The 22680-nt window shown below is 48.6% G+C and overlaps 1 protein-coding gene across 1 annotated transcript in view; it reads right to left on the reverse strand.

The window, feature by feature from the left end:
• The window catches only part of FRAS1 (Fraser extracellular matrix complex subunit 1), an 887592-nt gene that overhangs the window by 102061 nt on the left and 762851 nt on the right, over positions 1-22680 (reverse strand). The window contains exons 45-46 of the mRNA XM_063919583.1: positions 21574-21762; positions 19371-19490 (exon numbers count right to left, since the gene is read on the reverse strand). Of these exons, the coding sequence (XP_063775653.1) occupies positions 19371-19490; positions 21574-21762 (309 nt within the window). The remainder of the gene's footprint in view (positions 1-19370; positions 19491-21573; positions 21763-22680) is intronic.

Genomic DNA, 22680 nt, shown 5'->3' on the forward strand with positions numbered 1-22680 from the left:
GTCGCGAAGCAGGAACTCCGCTTGACTTAGGGCGTTGTATATGGCCCTTAGTTCCAGGATATTGATGTGAAGGCAAGTCTGTTGGCTTGACCACAAACCTTGGAATTTTCTTCCCTGTGTAACTGCCCCCCACACTCGGAGGCTTGCATCCGTGGTCACCAGGACCCAGTCCTGAATGCCGAATCTGTGGCCCTCGAGAAGGTGAGCACTCCGCAGCCACCACAGGAGAGACACCCTGGCCCTGGGGGATAGGGTGATTAACCGATGCATCTGAAGATGTGATCCGGACCACTTGTCCAGTAAGTTCCATTGTCCTTGCATGGAACCAGCCGAAGGGGATGGCCTCGTATGATGCCATCATCCTTCCCAGGACTCGAGTGCAGTGAAGTACTGACACATGTTTTGGTTTTCAATAGATTCCTGACCAGTGTCATGAGCTCCTGAGCTCTCTCTATCGGGAGATAAACCCTCTTCTGGTCTGTGTCTAGGATCATGCCTAGGCGAGGCAGATGAGCTGTAGGAACCAACTGCGACTTCGGAATATATAGAATCCAGTCGTGTTGCCGTTTCACTTCCAGAGAAGGTGATACGCTGTCCAGCAACTGCTCTCTTGATCTCGCTTTTATGAGGAGATCATCCAAGTATGTGATAATAGTGACACCTTGCTTCCGCAGGAGCACCATCATATCCGCCATTACCTTGGTGAAATTGGTAATGACAATCCCGTACCGCAATTCTGAGGTACGCCTGATGAGGTGGATAAATGGGGACACGAAGGTATGCATCCCTTATGTCCCGATTCATTTCAGGCTTGCAATGACCGCTCTTAGCGATTCCATCTTGAACCTGAACCTTTTCAGGTATATGTTCAGGGATTTTAATTCAATATGGGTCTAACCGAACCGTCTGGTTTCGGGATTATAACATGGTCGAATAATAACACCCTCTTGTTGAAGGAGGGAACCCTTGACCACCACCTGTTGAAGATACAATTTACGAATTGCAGTTAACACTGGCTCCCTCTCTTGGGGGGAAGCCCGCCGGGTCCTCGGTGAGGGGGCATCTTCTCACAGTCCAGCCTGTATCCCTGCGATACAATTTCTATTGCCCAGGGATCTAACAGGGAGTGAACCCACTTGTGGCTGAACTTACGAAGGCGTGTCCCCACCGGGCCTAGCTCCGCCTGTGGAGCCCCAGCGACATGCGGTGGATTTTTGTAGAGGCCGGGGAGGACTTCTGTTCCTGGGGACTAGCTGTGTTGTACAGCTTCTTTCCTCTGCCCCCGGCTCTGACAAGAAAGGACGCACCTCAGACTTTCTTGTTTCTTTATTCGAAAAGCTGCATTTAATAATGTCGTGCTTTCCTAGGCTGTGCAGGAATATAAGGCAAAATATCAGAATTACCAGCTATAGCTGTGGAGACCAGGCCCGAGAACCTTTCTCCACACAATCCTCAGCCTTCCATATGCCTCTTAAGTCGGCATCATCTGTCCAATGTATATTCTACAGGACACGTCAAGCAGAAATCGACATAGCTTTTGTCTCTAGGACCCAGTATACTCATGTCCCTTTGGGCATGCTTTATAATTATATATCCATACCTCCCAACTGTCCCGATTTTCGCGGGACAGTCCCGTTTTTTGGGGTCTGTCCCGCTGTCCCACCCGCGGGCCGTAGTGTCCCGCGGTGGGGGGGAGCAGTTGGGAGGCTCAGTCTCTCGCTGCCCTGCTTAGCAGAGCAGCGGTGAATAGACGCTGTGCGCATGCGCACAGCGTCTATTCATTGTAGACAGAGGGAGAGGGGGCATGCCAGCGGCTCACGGAGCGCTGGGCATGCCCCCCTCAGTGACGAAATTGGGGGCGTGGCTCGCGATCGTGGGTCTTCCCGCGAAGCCACGCCCCCTTTTCATAGGTCACGCCCCCTTTTCGCCGCGCGTGTGTCCCTCTTTCAAGGCGGCCAAAGTTGGGAGGTATGTATATCTATCACTTAAGACAGCATCTTAAAATATTTATATGCATACAAGGGTCTCAATCTCTGCTGATAAGGTACCTGTCCACGCTGCCACAGCGCTATAAACCCATGCCGACACAATCGCCGGTCTGGGTAGTATACTAGAATGTGCACACTATCTGCAGGATCCCTGAGAATAGCTAGTGCAAACAGGACACCCAAGGGGAAGATTCTCAACACATCCTGGCCCTAGTGGGGAAAGGATACAGCCTGAGAATTCTCTTGTGGGAAGCTGCCGTCTCTTGTCTGGAGATTCCCGCTCTTTTTCCTCATGAGAGGAGGGAAATTTACCTCAGCATTCTTCCCCTTAACATGTGTACTCTCGTGTCAGGGACAGATGAGTCATCAGTGATATGCAAATCATCTTTTATTCCAATAATCATATATTGAATATCTTTTAGCCCTCTTGGCTGTAACTTTGCATTATCGTAGTCGACAGTGGAGTTAAACTCTGTGTCGATACTTAGTTATTTTGGATAGTGAACATAGAGAGACTCTGCAGGACTCTGTGACATAGGGACAGACCAGGGTAGATTTCCTTTCTGTTCCCTAACCATTTGTGCAATAATTTTACCTCAGCACTTACACATATCCAAACAGGTGTCGGCGTTGTTGACGGAGACACCCTCCCAAACACTTATCCGCTCTATCACCTCCTTAGAAGAGCCTTTTACCTCAGACATGTCGACACACGCGTACCGACACACCACACACACAGGGGATGCTCTATTTGAAGACAGTTCCCCCACTAGGCCCTTTGGAGAGACAGAGAGAGAGTATGCCAGCACACACCACAGCGCTATATAATACAGGGATGTACACTATACTGAGTGATTTTTCCCCTATAGCAGCTTATATACACAGTTTTGCGCCTAAATTTATGTGCCCCCCCCTCTCTTTTTTACCCTTTGTGTACCAGGATACTGCAGGGGAGAGCCTGGGGAGCTTCCTTCCAGCTGAGCTGTGAAGAGAAAATGGCGCCGGTGTGCTGAGGAAGAAGGCCCAGCCCCCTCAGCGGCGGGCTTCTGTCCTTTTATGTACTTTAATGGCGGGGGTTAATGCACATATACAGTTTATCAGACTGTATTATGTGCTTTTCGCCAAGTAAGGTAATCTAATTGCTGCCCAGGGCGCCCCCCCCCCCAGCGCCCTGCACCCATCAGTGACCGGAGTGTGTGGTGTGCTAAGGGAGCAATGGCGCACAGCTGCAGTGCTGTGCGCTACCTTAATGAAGACCGGAGTCTTCAGCCGCCGATTTTCAACTTCTCTTCGTTCTTCTGGCTCTGCAAGGGGGACGGCGGCGCGGCTCCGGGACCGGACGACCGAGGACTGGGCCTGTGTCCGATCCCTCTGGAGCTAATGGTGTCCAGTAGCCTTAGAAGCCCAAGCTAGCTGCAAGCAGGTAGGTTCGCTTCTCTCCCCTCAGTCCCACGTAGCAGTAAGTTTATTGCCAGCAGATCTCACTGAAAATAAAAAACCTAACAAATACTTTCTTTTCTAGGAAGCTCAGGAGAGCCCCTAGGGTGCATCCAGCTCTGGCCGGGCACAGATACTAACTGAGGTCTGGAGGAGGGGCATAGAGGGAGGAGCCAGTGCACACCAGATATAGTACCTAATCTTTCTTTTAAGAGTGCCCAGTCTCCTGCGGAGCCCGTCTATACCCCATGGTCCTTACGGAGTACCCAGCATCCACTAGGACGTCAGAGAAATATAGATCAAAATGTTTTTTTTTTATATATATATATTTAAATATTATTATCTGCAGAACGGATCTCCTCATCAAAAACTGGGGGATACAGTGGGGCAGCGCCATCTTATCTGACCTTGCCAGTTAAGTGGCTAACTGTTCAACTGTGATATCTAGCGGTCACTTTAATGGGTAAAAGACCCCCCACACACACACATACAAAATACAGATTCACACATTAGACATTGCAGCAGCAGCAGAGAAATGTAGTGACCTAATTTACAGCAATGGAAAGGAAATAATATTTTAACATGACTCTTATTGCAAGAATTCCAGGGCTACTTTCCTATCTGCATGAATCATTTTCAGAATGTTACTTCCATGTATGGTTCATAACCCAGAAAATAAGATTTTACTCACCGGTAAATCTATTTCTCGTAGTCCGTAGTGGATGCTGGGGACTCCGTAAGGACCATGGGGAATAGCGGCTCCGCAGGAGACTGGGCACAGCTAAGAAAGATTTAGGACTACCTGGTGTGCACTGGCTCCTCCCACTATGACCCTCCTCCAGACTTCAGTAAGGATACTGTGCCCGGAAGAGCTGACACAATAAGGAAGGATTTTGAATCCCGGGTAAGACTCATACCAGCCACACCAATCACACCGTATAACTCGTGATAATATACCCAGTTAATAGTATGAACACAACAGAGCCTCTCAAAAGATGGCTCAACAATAACCCTTGTAGTTAACAATAACTATATACAAGTATTGCAAACAGTCCGCACTTGGGACGGGCGCCCAGCATCCACTACGGACTACGAGAAATAGATTTACCGGTGAGTAAAATCTTATTTTCTCTGACGTCCTAGTGGATGCTGGGGACTCCGTAAGGACCATGGGGATTATACCAAAGCTCCCAAACGGGCGGGAGAGTGCGGATGACTCTGCAGCACCGAATGAGAGAACTCAAGGTCCTCCTCAGCCAGGGTATCAAATTTGTAGAATTTTGCAAACGTGTTTGCCCCTGACCAAGTAGCAGCTCGGCAAAGTTGTAAAGCCGAGACCCCTCGGGCAGCCGCCCAAGAAGAGCCCACTTTCCTCGTGGAATGGGCTTTTACAGATTTAGGCTGCGGCAGGCCAGCCACAGAATGCGCAAGCTGAATTGTGCTACAAATCCAGCGAGCAATAGTCTGCTTTGAAGCAGGAGCACCCATCTTGTTTGGTGCATACAGGATAAATAGCGAGTCAGTCTTCCTGACTCCAGCCGTCCTGGAAACATAAATTTTCAAGGCCCTGACTACGTCCAGTAACTTGGAGTCCTCCAAGTCCCTAGTAGCCGCAGGCACCACGATAGGTTGGTTCAAGTGAAAAGCTGATACCACCTTAGGAAGAAACTGGGGACGAGTCCTCAATTCTGCCCTATCCATATGGAAAATCAAATAGGGGCTTTTACATGACAAAGCCGCCAATTCTGACACCCGCCTTGCCGAAGACAAGGCCAAAAGCATGACCACTTTTCACGTGAGATATTTTAAATCCACGGTTTTGAGTGGCTCAAACCAATGTGACTTTAGGAAACCCAACACCACGTTGAGGTCCCACGGTGCCACTGGAGGCACAAAAGGAGGCTGAATATGCAGCACTCCCTTGACAAATGTCTGAACTTCCGTCAGTGAAGCCAGTTCCATTTTGGAAGAAAATCGATAGAGCCGAAATCTGGACCTTAATGGAACCCAATTGTAGGCCCATAGTCACCTCTGACTGTAGGAAGTGCAGAAATCGACCTAGCTGAAATTTCTCCTTTGGGGCCTTCCTGGCCTCACAGTACGCAACATATTTTCGCCATATGCGGTGATAATGGTTAGCGTTCACTTCTTTCCTAGCTTTAAATAGCGTAGGGATAACTTCCTCCGGAATTCCCTTTTCCTTCAGGATCCGGCGTTCAACCGCCATGCCGTCAACGCAGCCACGGTACGTCTTGAAACAGACAGGCCCCCTGCTGCAGCAGGTCCTGTCTGAGCGGCAGAGGCCATAGGTCCTCTGAGATCATTTCTTGGAGTTCTGGTTACCAAGCTCTTCTTGGCCAACCCGGAACAATGAGTATAGTTCTTACTCCTCTCCTTCTTATTATTCTCATTACCCTGGGTAAGAGAGGCAGAGAAGGGAACACATACACCGACTGGTACACCCACGGTGTTACCAGAGCGTCCACAGCTATCGCCTGAGGGTCCTTGACCTGGCGCAATAGCTTTGTAACTTTTAGTTGAGGCGGGACGCCATCATGTCCACCTGTGGCCTTTCCCAACGGTGTACAATCATTTGGAAGACTTCTGGATGAAGTCCCCACTCTCCGAAGTGTAGGTCGTGTCTTCTGAGAAAGTCTGCTTCTCAGTTGTCCACTCCGGGAATGAACACTGCTGACAGTGCTAACACATGATTTTCCGCCCATCGGAGAATCCTTGTGGCTTCTGCCATCGCCATCCTGCTTCTTGTGCCGCCCTGTCGTGTACATGAGCGACCGCCGTGATGTTGTCTGACTGGATCAGCACCGGCCGGTGTTGAAGCAGGGGTCTAGCCTGACTTAGGGCATTGTAAATGGCCCTTAGTTCCAGAATATTTATGTGTAGGGAAGTCTCCTGACTTTTGCATAGCCTTGGAAGTTTCTTCCCTGTGTGACTGCCCCCCAGCCTCGAAGGCTGGCATCCGTGGTCACCAGGACCCAGTCCTGTATGCCGAATCTGCGGCCCCCTAGAAGATGAGCACTCTGCAGCCACCACAACAACGACACCCTGGCCCTTGGAGACAGGGTTATCCGCCGATGCATCTGAAGATGCGACCCGGACCACATGTCCAACAGATCCCACTGGAAAATCCTTGTATGGGATCTGGCGAATGGAATTTCTTCGTAAGAAGCTACCATCCTTCCCAGGGCTCGCGTGCATTGATGCACCGACACCTGTATACGTAATAGGAGGTCTCTGTCTAGAGACGACAACTCCTTGGACTTCTCCTCCGGGAGAAACCCTTTTTATCCTGTTCTGTGTCCAGAACCATACTCAGGAACAGTAGACGCGTCGTAGGAACCAGCTGCGACTTTGGAATATTCAGAATTCAGCCGTGCTGTTGTAGCACTTCCCGAGATAGTGCTACTCCGCCTAACAACTGCTCCCTGGACCTCGCCTTTATAAGGAGATCGTCCAAGTACGGGATAATTATTTCGGCCATTACCTTGGTAAATACCTCGGTGCCGGGGACAGACCAACGGCAACGTCTGGAATTGGTAATGACAATCCTGTACCACAATTTTGAGGTACTCCTGGTGAAGAGGGTAAATAGGGACATGCAGGTAAGCATCCTTGATGTCCAGTGATACCATGAAATTCTCCAGGCTTGCAATAATCGCCCTGAGCGATTCCATTTCGAACTTGAACCTTCGTATATAAGTGTTCAAGGCTTTCAATTTTAGAATGGGTCTCACCGAACCGTCTGGTTTCGGTACCACAACATTTTGGAATAGTAACCCCGGCCTTGTTGAAGGAGGGGTACCTAGATTTCACCTGCTGGAAGTGCAGCTTGTGAATTGCCGCCAGTACTACCTTTCTCCGAGGGCAGCAGGCAAGGCTGAGGTGAGGTAACGGCGAGGGGGAGTCGCCTCGAACTCCAGCCTGTATCCCTGTGATACTATTTGCAGAACCTAGGGATCCACCTGTGGGCAAACCCACTGGTCCCTGAAGTTCCCGAGACGCGCCCCTACCGCACCTGTCTCCACCTGTGGAGCCCCAACGTCAAGCGGTGGACTCAGAGGAAGCGGGGGAAGATTTTTGATCCTGGGAACTGGCTGCTGGTGCAGCTTTTTCCTTCTTCCCTTGTCTCTGTGCAGAAAGGAAGCGCCTTTGACCCGCTTGCTTTTCTGAAGCCGAAAGGACTGTACCTGAAAATACGGTGCTTTCTTAGGCTGTGAGGAAACCTGAGGTAAAAAAAATTTTTCTTCCCAGCTGTTGCTGTGGATACGAGGTCCCAGAGACCATCCCCAAACAATTCCTCACCCTTATAAGGCAGAACCTCCATGTGCCTTTTATAGGCAGCATCACCTGTCCACTGCCGGGTTTCTAATACCCTCCTGGCAGAATGGACATTGCATTAATTCTGGATGCCAGCCGGCAAATATCCCTCTGTGCATCCTTTATATATAAGACGACGTCTTTAATATGCTCTATGTTAGCAAACTATTTTCCCTGTCTTAGAGTATTAATATTATCTGACAGGGTATCAGACCACGCTGCAGCAGCACTATTTATGTTGAGGCGATTGCAGGTCTCAGTATATAACCTGAGTGTGTATATACAGACTTCAGGATAGTCTCCTGCTTTTTATCAGCAGGCTCCTTCAAGGTGGCCGTATCCTAAGACGGCAGTGCCACCTTTTTTGACAAACGTGTGAGCGCCTTATCCACCCTAAGGGATATCTCCCACGTGACCTATCCTCTGGCGGGAAAGGGTACGCCATCAGTAACTTTTTAGAAATTACCAGTTTCTTATTGGGGGAACCCACGCTACTTTACACACTTCATTCATTCATCTGATGGGGGAACAAAACACTGGCTGCTTTTTCTCCCCAAAAATAAAACCCCTTTTATGTGGTACTTGGGTTCATGTCAGAAATGTGTAACACATTTTTTATTGCCGAGATCATGTAACGGATGTTCCTAGTGGATTGTGTATATGTCTCAACTTCGTCGACACTGGAGTCAGACTCCGTGTCGACATCTGTGTCTATCATCTGAGGTAACGGGCGCTTTTTTGAGCCCCTGATGGCCTTTGAGACGCCTGGGCAGGCGCGGGCTGAGAAGCCGGCTGTCCCACAGCTGTTTTACGTCATCCAGCCTTGTAAGGAGTTGACATTGTCGTTTAATACCTTCCACCTATCCATCCACTCTGGTGTCGGCCCCACAGGGGACGACATCCCATTTATCGGCCTCTGCTCCACCTCCACGTAACCTTCCTCATCCCACATGTCGACACAGCCGTACCGACACACAGCACACACACAGGGAATGCTCTGACTGAGGACAGGACCCCACAAAGTCCTTTGGGGAGACAGAGAGAGAGTATGCCAGCACACACCAGAGAACTATATAATGCAGGGATTAACACTATAATTGAGTGATTTTTTCCCCCAATAGCTGCTTGTATAAACAATATTACGCCTAAATTTAGTGCCCCCCCTCTCTTTTTAACCCTTTGAGCCTGAGAACTACAGGGGAGAGCCTGGGGAGCTGTCTTCCAGCTGCACTGTGAAGAGAAAATGGCGCCAGTGTGCTGAGGGAGATAGCTCCGCCCCTTTTTCGCGGACTTTTCTCCCGCTTTTTTATGGATTCTGGCACGGGTATTTATCACATATATAGCCTCTGGGGCTATATATTGTGATATATTTGCCAGCCAAGGTGTATTTATTGCTTCTCAGGGCGCCCCCCCCCAGCGCCCTGCACCCTCAGTGACCGGAGTGTGAAGTGTGTATGAGGAGCAATGGCGCACAGCTGCAGTGCTGTGCGCTACCTTGGTGAAGACTGATGTCTTCTGCCGCCGATTTTCCGGATTCTTCTTGCTTATGGCTCTGTAAGGGGGCCGGCGGCGCGGCTCCGGGACCGAACACCAATGGCCGGTTCCATGCGGTCGATCCCTCTGGAGCTAATGGTGTCCAGTAGCCTAAGAAGCCCAAGCTACCACCAGTTAGGTAGGTTCGCTTCTTCTCCCCTTAGTCCCTCGCTGCAGTAAGTCTGTTGCCAGCAGATCTCACTGTAAAATAAAAAACCTAAAATATACTTTCTCTCTAGGAGCTCAGAAGAGCCCCTAGTGTGCATCCAGCTCAGCCGGGCACAGGATTCTAACTGAAGTCTGGAGGAGGGTCATAGTGGGAGGAGCCAGTGCACACCAGGTAGTCCTAAATCTTTCTTAGCTGTGCCCAGTCTCCTGCGGAGCCGCTATTCCCCATGGTCCTTACGGAGTCCCCAGCATCCACTAGGACGTCAGAGAAACCTATTTATTTCATAGTGAAAGAAGCTCTACAAACATATTGTAAGACAGGAATACATATGGCAGGTTGACAGACATTATGTTGACACTGCTTATGCCGGCGGCACTTTCTTGGCACCAGTATGCTGAAAATAATTGAATGATACTTCTTGTACTGTAACAGTGACGTTAGAATATTGAAAACGTGGCTAAAACAGCATACTTATTGGTATACTAACAACACTATTAAAAATGTAGTAAGTAGCATTTATACTTTGTTTGCATACTGGTGCCAGATAAGTGCCGCCGACATAAGCAGTATCAACCTAATGACTGATTACAGTCAGATAGTATTCCCCCTTTGTGGTAAACTAATTCTACATGCAAACTGACACTTTAAATACCTAGGGGTCTATTCATGAAGCAGTGAAAAGAGTGGAGAAGTGAGCCAGTGGAGAAGCTGGCCATGGCAACCAATCAGCTGCTCTGTATCATTTTATAGTATGTAAATTATAAATGTTACTTCAATGCTGATTGGTTGCCATGGATAATTTCTCCACTGGATCACTTCTCCACACTTTTCAGTGCTTCAAGAATAGACTCCAAATGACAAACAGTAAATTATCCTTGTTCTATTTTTTGACATTCATGATACATCTGTTTTGAAGAATCAAAGTGGAGTAAAAAAAATAAGAATTTACTCACCGGTAATTCTATTTCTCGTAGTCCGTAGTGGATGCTGGGAACTCCGTAAGGACCATGGGGAATAGCGGGCTCCGAAGGAGGCTGGGCACTCTAGAAAGATTTATGACTACCTGGTGTGCACTGGCTCCTCCCACTATGACCCTCCTCCAAGCCTCAGTTAGGACACTGTGCCCGGACGAGCTGACATAATAAGGAAGGATTTAGAATCCCGGGTAAGACTCTTACCAGCCACACCAATCACACCGTACAACTCGTGATACTATATCCAGTTTGACAGTATGAAAAACAACTGAGCCTCTCAACAGATGGCTCAACAATAACCCTTTAGTTAACAATAACTATTTACAAGTATTGCAGACAATCCGCACTTGGGATGGGCGCCCAGCATCCACTACGGACTACGAGAAATAGAATTACCGGTGAGTAAATTCTTATTTTCTCTGACGTCCTAGTGGATGCTGGGAACTCCGTAAGGACCATGGGGATTATACCAAAGCTCCCAAACGGGCGGGAGAGTGCGGATGACTCTGTAGCACCGAATGAGAGAACTCCAGGTCCTCCTCAGCCAGGGTATCAAATTTGTAGAATTTTGCAAACGTGTTTGCCCCTGACCAAGTAGCTGCTCGGCAAAGTTGTAAAGCCGAGACCCCTCGGGCAGCCGCCCAAGAAGAGCCCACCTTCCTTGTGGAATGGGCATTTACAGATTTTGGCTGTGGTATGCCTGCCACAGAATGTGCAAGCTGAATTGTACTACAAATCCAGCGAGCAATAGACTGCTTAGAAGCAGGAGCACCCAGCTTGTTGGGTGCATACAGGATAAACAGCGAGTCAGATTTTCTGACTCCAGCCGTCCTGGAAACATATTTTCAGGGCCCTGACAACGTCTAGCAACTTGGAGTCCTCCAATTCACTAGTAGCCGCCGGCACCACAATAGGCTGGTTCAGGTGAAACGCTGACACCACCTTAGGGAGAAATTGGGGACGAGTCCTCAACTCTGCCCTATCCATATGGAAAATCAGATAAGGGCTTTTACATGATAAAGCCGCCAATTCTGACACTCGCCTGGCTGAAGCCAAGGCTAATAACATGACCACTTTCCACGTGAGATATTTCAGATCCACGGTTTTTAGTGGCTCAAACCAATGTGATTTTAAGAAACTCAACATCACGTTGAGATCCCAAGGTGCCACAGGAGGCACAAACGGGGGCTGAATATGCAGCACTCCTTTCACAAATGTCTGAACTTCAGGTACTAAAGCTAGTTATTTTTGAAAGAAAATCGACAGAGCCGAGATCTGTACTTTAATGGAGCCTAGTTTTAGGCCCATATCCACTCCTGCTTGCAGGAAATGCAGAAATCGACCTAGTTGAAATTCCTCTGTTGGGGCCTTATTGGCCTCGCACCATGCAACATATTTCCGCCATATGCGGTGATAATGCGTTGCCGTAACATCTTTCCTGGCCTTAATAAGCGTAGGAATGACTTCTTCCGGAATACCCTTTTCCTTTAGGATCCGGTGTTCAACCGCCATGCCGTCAAACGCAGCCGTGGTAAGTCTTGGAACAGACAGGGCCCCTGCTGTATCAGGTCCTGTCTGAGCGGTAGAGGCCACGGGTCCTCTGAGAGCATCTCTTGAAGTTCCGGGTACCACGCTCGTCTTGGCCAATCCGGAACCACGAGAATTGTGTTTACTCCTCGCTTTCTTATTATTCTCAATACCTTTGGTATGAGAGGCAGAGGAGGGAACACATAAACCGACTGGTACACCCACGGTGTCACTAGAGCGTCCACAGCTATCGCCTGAGGGTCCCTTGACCTGGCGCAATATCTTTTATACTTTTTGTTGAGACGGGACGCCATCATGTCCACCTGTGGTTTTTCCCAACGGTTTACCAGCATCTGGAAGACTTCTGGGTGAAGTCCCCACTCTCCCGGGTGGAGGTCGTGTCTGCTGAGGAAGTCTGCTTCCCAGTTGTCCACTCCCGGAATGAACACTGCTGACAGTGCTAGTACATGATTCTCCGCCCATCGGAGAATTCTTGTGGCTTCTGCCATCGCCATCCTGCTTCTTGTGCCGCCCTGTCGATTTACATGGGCGACTGCCGTGATGTTGTCTGACTGGATCAGCACCGGCAGATGTAGGAGCAGGGATCTTGCTTGACTTAGGGCATTGTAGATGGCCCTTAGTTCCAGAATATTTATGTGAAGGGAAGTCTCCTGACTCGACCATAGTCCTTGGAAGTTTCTTCCCTGTATGACTGCCCCCCAGCCTCGAAGGCTGGCATCCGTGGTCACCAGGACCCAGTCCTGTATGCCGAACCTGCGGCCCTCTAGAAGATGGGCACTCTGCAGCCACCACAGAAGAGACACCCTGGTTCTTGGAGACAGGGTTATTAAGCGATGCATCTGAAGATGCGATCCGGACCACTGGTCCAACAGGTCCCACTGAAAGATTCTGGCATGGAACCTGCCGAAGGGAATTGCTTCGTAAGAAGCCACCATCTTTCCCAGGACCCGTGTGCAGCGATGCACTGATACCTGTTTTGGTTTCAGGAGGTCTCTGACTAGAGATGACAACTCTCTGGCTTTCTCCTCCGGGAGAAACACTTTCTTCTGGACTGTATCCAGAATCATACCCAGGAACAGTAGCCGTGTCGTCGGAACCAGCTGTGGCTTTGGGATATTCAGAATCCAGCCGTGCTGGTGCAGCACCTCCTGAGATAGTGCTACTCCCACCAACAACTGTTCCTTGGACCTCGCTTTTATTAGGAGATCGTCCAAGTACGGGATAATTAAAACTCCCTTTTTTCGAAGGAGTATCATCATTTCCGCCATAACCTTGGTAAATACCCTCGGTGCCGTGGACAGGCCAAACGGCAGCGTCTGGAATTGGTAATGGCAATCCTGTACCACAAATCTGAGGTACTCCTGGTGAGGATGGTAAATGGGGACATGCAAGTAAGCATCCTTGATGTCCAGGGATACCATGTAATCCCCCTCGTCCAGGCTTGCAATAACCGCCCTGAGCGATTCCATCTTGAACTTGAATTTTTTTATGTACGTGTTCAAGGATTTTAAATTTAAAATGGGTCTCACCGAACCGTCCGGTTTCGGTACCACAAATAGTGTGGAATAATAACCCCGGCCTTGTTGAAGTACGGGTACCTTGATTATCACCTGCTGGGAATACAGCTTGTGAATTGCCGCTAGCACCGCCTCCCTGTCTGAGGGAGCAATCGGCAAGGCAGATTTTAGGAACCGGTGGGGTGGGGACGCCTCGAATTCCAGTTTGTACCCCTGAGATACTATTTGCAGGATCCAGGGATCCACCTGTGAGCGAGCCCACTGATCGCTGAAATTCTTGAGGCGACCCCCCACCGTACCTGGCTCCGCCTGTGGAGCCCCACCGTCATGCGGCGGACTTGGAAGAAGAAGCGGGGGAGGACTTTTGCTCCTGGGAACCTGCTGTTTGTTGCAGCCTTTTTCCCCTACCTCTGCCTCTGGACAGAAAGGACCCGCCTTTTCCACGCCTGTTTTTCTGGGTCCGAAAGGACTGAACCTGATAAAACGGCGCCTTCTTAGGCTGTGAGGGGACATGGGGTAAAAATGCTGACTTCCCAGACGTTGCTGTGGAAACTAGGTCCGAGAGACCATCCCCAAATAATTCCTCACCCTTATATGGCAACACTTCCATGTGCTTTTTAGAATCTGCATCTCCTGTCCACTGGCGAGTCCATAATCCTCTCCTAGCAGAAATGGACAATGCACTTACTTTAGATGCCAGTCGGCAGATTTCCCTCTGTGCATCTCTCATATATAAGACTGAGTCTTTTATATGGTCTATGGTTAACAGGATCGTGTCTCTGTCTAATGTGTCAATATTTTCTGACAGTTTATCTGACCACGCAGCGGCAGCACTGCACATCCAAGCTGACGCAATAGCTGGCCTAAGTATAATGCCTGAGTGTGTATATACAGACTTCAGGATCGCCTCCTGCTTTCTATCAGCAGGTTCCTTGAGGGCGGCCGTATCCGGAGACGGTAGTGCCACCTTTTTAGACAAACGTGTGAGCGCTTTATCCACCCTGGGGGGTGTTTCCCAACGTGACCTATCCTCTGGCGGGAAAGGGAACGCCATTAGTACCTTCTTAGGAATTACCAATTTTTTATCAGGGAAAGCCCACGCTTCTTCACACACTTCATTTAATTCATCTGATGGGGGAAAAACTACGGGTAGTTTTTTCTCCCCAAACATAATACCCTTTTTAGTGGTACCTGTAGTTATATCAGAAATGTGTAACACCTCTTTCATTGCCTCAATCATGCAGTGAATGGCCTTAGTGGGCATCAGGTTAGACTCATCGTCGTCGACACTGGTGTCAGTATCAGTGTCGACATCTGGGTCTGCTTGCGGTAGCGGGCGTTTTAGAGCCCCTGACGACCCATGCGACGCCTGGGCAGGCACGAGCTGAGAAGTCGGCTGTCCCACATTTGGCATGTCGTCAATTTTCTTATGTAAGGAGTCTATACGTGCACTCATTACTTTCCATAAGCTCATCCACTCAGGTGTCTGCCCCGCAGGGGGTGACATCCCTTCTAAAGGCATCTGCTCCGCCTCCACATCATTATCCTCATCAAACATGTCGACACAGCCGTACCGACACACCGCACACACACAAGGAATGCTCCGAATGAGGACAGGACCAACAAAAGCCCTTTGGGGGGACAGAGTGAGAGTATGCCAGCACACACCAGAGCGCCATATAATGCAGGGACTAACTGAGTTATGTCCCCTATAGCTGCTTTTTCTATATATTATATACTGCGCCTAAATTTAGTGTCCCCCCTCTCTGTTTTTACCCTGTTCTGTAGTGTAGACTGCAGGGGAGAGCCAGGGAGCTTCCTTCCAGCGGATCTGTGAAGGAGAAATGGCGCCAGTGTGCTGTGAGAGATAGCTCCGCCCCTTTTCCGCGGACTATTCTCCCGCTTTTTTCCATATTCTGGCAGGGGTATTTTCCACATATATAGCCTCTGGGACTATATATTGTGGAATTTTTGCCAGCCAAGGTGTTATTATTGCTTCTCAGGGCGCCCCCCCCCCCAGCGCCCTGCACCCTCAGTGACCGGAGTATGAAGTGTGTATGAGGAGCAATGGCGCACAGCTGCAGTGCTGTGCGCTACCTTGGTGAAGACTGATGTCTTCTGCCGCCGTTTTTCCGGACCTCTTCTTGCTTCTGGCTCTGTAAGGGGGACGGTGGCGCGGCTCCGGGACCGAACACCAAGGACTGGGCCTGCGGTCAATCCCTCTGGAGCTAATGGTGTCCAGTAGCCTAAGAAGCCCAATCCGGCTGCAAGCAGGCGAGTTCGCTTCTTCTCCCCTTAGTCCCTCGCTGCAGTGAGCCTGTTGCCAGCAGGTCTCACTGAAAATAAAAAACCTAAATCTATACTTTCTTTCTAAGGGCTCAGGAGAGCCCCTAGTGTGCATCCAACCTCGGCCGGGCACAAAATCTAACTGAGGCTTGGAGGAGTGTCATAGTGGGAGGAGCCAGTGCACACCAGGTAGTCATAAATCTTTCTAGAGTGCCCAGCCTCCTTCGGAGCCCGCTATTCCCCATGGTCCTTACGGAGTTCCCAGCATCCACTAGGACGTCAGAGAAATGTATTTTATCTATAGCTATGCGGCATGCGCACTTGCTTTCGTTCACGCAGGAACACATTTCTTTTCAAGACTCCCTCTAGCCATGCTAGCATAAATCAGGGAGTATGATAAAATGTTAACATCATATACATAGGCGTGCGCAGCACATTTTATTAGGGTGTGCACCGCCGGAGGGGCAAGTCTAGCATCGCCTATTGGGCGTGGCTAGCACCATTTTAAAATTAGTGTAAGTGGGAGAGCATAAGAATGCAAAAATAAGGGGGGAGAGTGCTGATTAGGCCGGATACGAGGGATCCACCCTTACTACGTCAATTCCAGAATGCAGGCATTGGCATATGAACATGGTTCAGAGGGGGACTGAGGGAGGCAGGGCTAGGGGAGGAAGTCCAGCACTGGCCGCTCTACACATTGTTTGATGTGGGAGATGTGGCAGCGGGCGGCTCATTTATTTAGTGACTGCTGCAGCTGCGGACAAGGCATGTGGGCAGGGCTGGAGCTGTGGATATATAAATGGAAAGCCACATCGGATACATATATATCGCCATGAAAAAAATATATATAAATTCAAATACATTGACATAGCCAGATCCATATGAAATACACTGAAATAGCAAGATCCACCTAAAAAAGATATTTATATAGCCGCATAAAGGGGGTTATTCCGAGTTGTTCACTCGTTGCCGATTTTCGCAACGGAGCGATTAAGGCAAAAATGCGCATGCGCATGGTACGCAGTGCGCATGTGGTTAGTATTTTAGCACAAAACTTAGTAGATTTACTCACGTCCGAACGAAGATTTTTCATTGTGAAGTGATCGGAGTGTGATTGACAGGAAGTGGGTGTTTCTGGACGGAAACTGGCTGTTTTCTGGGAGTGTGCGGAAAAACGCAGGTGTGCCAGGATAAAATCGGGAGTGTCTGGCCGAACGCAGGGCGTGTTTGTGACGTCAAACCAGGAATGAAACGGCCTGAGCTGATCGCAATCTGTGAGTAGGTCTGGAGCTACTCAGAAACTGCTAAGAATTTTCTATTCGCAATTCTGCGAATCTTTCGTTCGCTATTCTGCTAAGCTAAGATACACTCCCAGAGGGCGGCGGCCTAGCGTGAGCAATGCTGCTAAAATCCGCTAGCGAGCGAACAACTCGGAATGACCCCCAAAATACAGTACACTGAAAAAGCCAGATCCACATTTAAAAAAACATTGAAAAAGCAAGATCTTAGCAGAGGTAGGAAACAGCACAATGCAAACACATCTTATGCATTAGGATGTTTTGTGTCACTCTTTGTCGTGATAAAGTACAAACTTAAGTGTGACATTTGCAGTATATCATTAAGCAGCTTTAGGGTAAAATCATTTATAGTTACCAAATGAGTGATGCCACACCATCATCTCCCGCCTGCGTCCCTCAGCCACACCATCATCTCCTCCCCATGTCTCTCAGTCACACCATCATCTCCCCCCTCCCCTGCGTCTCTCAGCCACAGCATCACCCACCACGCGTCTCTCAGTAACACCATCATCTCATGCCTGCGTCTCTCTGCTACACCATCTCCCATCTACATCTCTCACGATCCCCTTCACGCTGTGTCTCTCAGCCTCCCCTCTTCATTCTATGGCTCTCAGCTTCCCACCATTCACTCTGTGCCTCTCATCCTGCCCCCACATTCGTTTTTAGGAGCAGATAAGCTGTGCAAGCGCATGGGGCACCCACCGTATACTTTGCCCTGCCCCCTACCTCCTATTACACTGGGCGCATTCTAAACAAGAAAGGGCACTGCCTGCCCCTCCCTTCACTCTGTGCCTCTCAGGCTCCCATCCTTCACTCTGTGTCTTTCAACCTCCCAACCTTCCCTCTGTGACTCTCAGACTGCTACCCCTTCACTCTGTGCCTCTCAGCCTGCTCCCCTTTCACTCTGTGCCTCTTAGCCTCCCATCATTCACTCTGTCTTTCAGCCTCCCAACCTTCACTAAGTGTCTCTCAGCCTGCAGCCCCCCTTCACTCTGTGCCTCTCAGCCGTCTACCCCTTCACTCTGCGCCTCTCAGCCTGCCCCCCTTCACTCTGAGCCTCTCAGCCTGCCCCCACCCCCCCTTCCCTTTGTACCTTTCAGCTGGCCCCCCTTCACTCTGTGCCTTTCAGCCGACTACCCTTTCCCTCTGTGCTTCTCAGCCTGCCCCCCCCCACCCACCCCCCTTTCACTCTGTCTCTCTCCCTTTCTGCCTGCACCTCGATCTATGTCTCTCATAATTCTCCCCTCTCCCCCCTCCGTTCACTGGTAGCCTCTCACCTGCATGTGAGCCCAGGAGCAGTGGCAGTCAGGAATCAGACAGGACAGGGAGCGCTGCGCAGTGAGAGGGAGAGGCTCGCTGGCGGGTAGCAATTCAAATGTGGCACCTGCCGCCAGTCAATCAGAAGCCGCGGTCTGGCAGCCAATCAGGAGCCGCTGCTCCCGATTCACTGCCGCTACGAGAGCTCTAATTGGCTGGAGACCGGCGCTGCATTTTAAATGCCACCGTCGAGCCTGTCACTCACTACAGCGCAGCGCTCCTTGCCCTGTCTGATTACTGACTGCCGCTGCTCCTGGCCTCACATGTACTCCGCTGTCACCTGGGACCAGGACAAAAGTCCAGACGGTCGGCCCTGCGTGCGAGGGGTGCCGGACATTAGGGGGTGCCTGTGCACACCAGGCATCCCCCGTGCGCATGCCTATAATCATATATATTTTTTTTTTTTTATCACTTTGTAATGGATTTGGCAAGTTACTGTTTTGTTATATCTAAAGCCTATAAGCTAGCTACACACTAGCTGTGGCGGCGGGGAGCCGGTGGGGTGTCATCATCTGTAGGTGCATACTCACTTGCCGATGCTGGCGGGGGGAGCGACGGGGAGGTAGGGGGAGCGACAGGGGAGGGGGTCGTGGGTGCCACTTAATAGCCCTCGTAAACGAGGTCCTCCCTCGCCTGTACTGTTCAGACTAGGGAGGGGGGCGTTAACGATATGCGCCCACATGGAGTGTATACACCTGATGATATTGTAAAAGATCTCGCTCAGAATGGCCCTTCTGAGCGATATCTTTTGTTTCCTCATCTTGTGTGTATGGGCCTTATGAGTGAGGAAAGGATTATATATTTATAAATACCGAATAATAATAATATGCAACTCCAATAAAAAGAAACCATATTTATTGATAGTGCTCTTTTATAAATATATACATATCCGTTCCCTTTAATTAGGAATAAAATAAACATATCACAATATTTTATGATATATGGAAATGAATACAAATTCTACTTACCCAGTATGCTAATATAAAAAGACTGGTCAATCAGTGCATTCTCTTCTGAATCAAACACATCCAACTTTACAGCAAAACTTCCCCCCGATTCTCCCTTCTTGTGTTTATACTGAACAAAACCTAAAAACATACACACATTATAATATAAGCAATCCATCATATACCTGTTGCATATATATATATATATATATATAGTGACAAGCAGATAAACATGTAGTGTAGAGCAATATTACTGTATTACCTTACAAAAACAATTAGTACATAATGAAAGATGGTGACCATACGATGTGAGAGATGATATTAACAAATGGGTGGTCTTCAGTTTGCCGGCTGTCGGGAACCCGGGGCACAGTATACCGGCGCCGGAATCCCGACAGCCGGCATACCGACACTTTATCTCCCTCTTGGGGTTCCACGACCCCCCTGGAGGGAGAATAAATAGCGTGGCGCGCTCGTGCCTGCAGCGTGGCGAGCGCAGCAAGCCCGCAAGGGGCTCATTTGCGCTCGCCACGTTGTTGGTATGCCGGCGGTCGGGATTCCGGCGCTGGTATGCTGGTCGCCGGGAGCCCGGCCGCTGGCATACAATACTACACCCTTAGCAAACGAAACTTATTCAAAAATTTTTTTTTTGTTTGATTATGTTTAATTAGCTATGCACTGAATTCAAATACTAGAGTTCCACCATACACTAAACTCTTACAGTATATACAGAATGAATATGTAATGAAGTCCGAGTTCGCCTGCAGTTCGGGATCCCTGCTGAACCCGGATGTTTTTTTAAAGGGGCAATCATGTACAATGCTAAACCATGCCTTGTACATGAGTGCTCCTTTAGAAAAAAACATCCAAGTACGGCCAGCATTCCGCATGATCGCCAAGCTCGGACTTCATTACATCCTGGTCATAGGATCTCAATTAGAGTTTGAAACATGTTGGTGTTGCAAAAATCCATGTAAATATTCTGGTGCAAACAAAAGCATAATTATATACGTTGGGTTACGTCTGACTCAAATACAGCAGTACTTTTTCCATGTGTATGTCGGGCATACAAATGCATAAAAATGCATATACTATCCCCACAAGTGCCTCTTGCCATACATAGCGCAGCACTAGTGGCTAAAGCATGCCTCATGCACAGCTGTCCATGAGTCCTCCCTACTACTTCCACCTCTACACCCACAATTTAGACCATAGCCAGAGGACTAGTGCTCCTCTTGGTGAACCTTGACAAGATTAATATAACCATTCAGGTTTTTGCAGCTAAAGCACATCACATTCTTCAGAGGCACGCTATGAGATGACGTCACATGATAAAACTTTAGTCTATTATCACTGCAGCATGTTGCTGGTTTTCAGTAAGTCTGGCATAAGCCATGTGGCAGAGGAGACAGTAAGGAGCGCAAGAGAGTGCTGGGAAAGGGCTGGCGCATGGGCTTTGTAGGAACATTCCTTATTTTGTATAGAAATCTCTATCTCCCTATTTTTTCCCAAGAAATCCCATTTAGAATAATGGATAAATCTCTGTGGATTCAGTCCAAAGGCCATATAAACCAGCACAGGGTATTCAATTCCGAACATTTTCGGACATTTTTAGTCCATTTTCGGCCATGCTGTTTCAATAATATTTTTTTGTTGAATCGGCATGGGCGAAAATTGCGCCAAAAACGGCTGAAAATGCCCGGGAATTCACCAAAACACGTGTATCAGTGGCCGATACACATGGTTTTCGCCAGTGCCGAAACTGGATATTTTGACCAGTCGAAAAAAACGGCGCCGGCATTAAATAGGTCAAATGTAAATTTGATCTAAAAACGAGTGATAAATGCAGTTTTTTCCGACTGGTCGAAAAAAAGAGACTAATTGAATAACTTACCTCAGTGTCCACTGGAACCTGGGCTCTTTCAGTAGCATGTGGTTTTTGCCAGATTTTTGGACCAGTCGAAAAACGGCACGGCCAATAAATAGGTCAACTGGTCGAAAAAACGCACTAATTGAATACCCCCCCAGTGACCACTGGAACCTGGGCTCTTTCAGTTAGTTACCAGATGAAGAGGATATTAGGGATTTTGTTACAAAATTATCTACTGTAATTTCAAATATTTTAAATTCAAAATAAAATGATTCCACTGTATTTCTCATTGAACAAATTCACAAAGTAGAATACCAATGTGAACAGAAAGTGTAATCTAGTTTTGTATCTCACCTTTATTAATATCCGCCTGAGTAAAGTCAACAACCGGTCCCCTGACTGAAACTGGCACAAGGTTATTGTTTTTTGATAGTAGCAATTGTCCAACTACAGGATCCCTCTTCATAACATATCTGAGCTTAGCATCATCTGAATCGATATCAGTTCCCCTTAAATGTTGGTCTGTAATGGTGGCTGTAGAGCCTGCAGTAGATAGGGATGGAAATGAGAAAGGGTAATTTTATGAACAACATGATTATGATGATACAACAAACCCTCAATTGAACATATATCGCAATGTCTTGCATCACATCTCTAAGTGTCTAATTCATACCTGATTGAATCTCTGCAAATTTGCTGAGGTCTGTGATCAGATAGTCGCCGCCCAGACAGAGTGAAAATCCGCCCCATGCATGCAAGTCTGTGTACGCCATCTGAAAAGCTTTGCAAACGCCGACCAGCTGCAAATCTGTTCACAACTCACTCACCATCTAATGTTTTTTTCAGTCTGTGCGTAGCCCAGGACCTACTCCTACAGTGCAATACAAACAGGCTGATCGGGGCTGGAGCTGACGTCACACATCCTCCCTGAAAACGCTTGGGAAAGCCTGTGTTTTTCCTGACACTCCCAGAAAACAGTCAGTCACCACCCCTAAAACGCCCGCTTGCGTTCGCCTAGCGATAAAAATAAATAAATCAGTATTTTTTCACAGTTTAGCCTTGTGCCTGTGAATTACAATCCGTACGCATGTGCAGTTGTTCGATAATCGGCCACTGTGCGATTAACTTTTACCCCTTGCAGGTTTAATCTTATTGTGTGTAGTTCTTAACTCCTATTTCTTTTTCATCCACTAGGGGTCACTGGAGTTCTCTTGGGATATGGACGGGGTGTTAGCAGGTATAGGCACATTTAAATATTTAAATTAGTAACCCTCCTCCCCCTCCATACTCCCAAGATGTCTCAGTGTTTTTTTGTGACTACAGGAGTCAGATAGTGAGGTCACTGATAGCCCAGGCATGGATGATCTCATCAGGGCGGTACACCAGGTGCTAGATTTCACTGAGACAGAGAAGCCTCTGTTAAAGATGAGTTTTTTTTACTTGCTAAGAGACAAAGGGCAA

Source organism: Pseudophryne corroboree, chromosome 1, assembly GCF_028390025.1.
Source record: "Pseudophryne corroboree isolate aPseCor3 chromosome 1, aPseCor3.hap2, whole genome shotgun sequence".
Taxonomy (NCBI): domain Eukaryota; kingdom Metazoa; phylum Chordata; class Amphibia; order Anura; family Myobatrachidae; genus Pseudophryne; species Pseudophryne corroboree.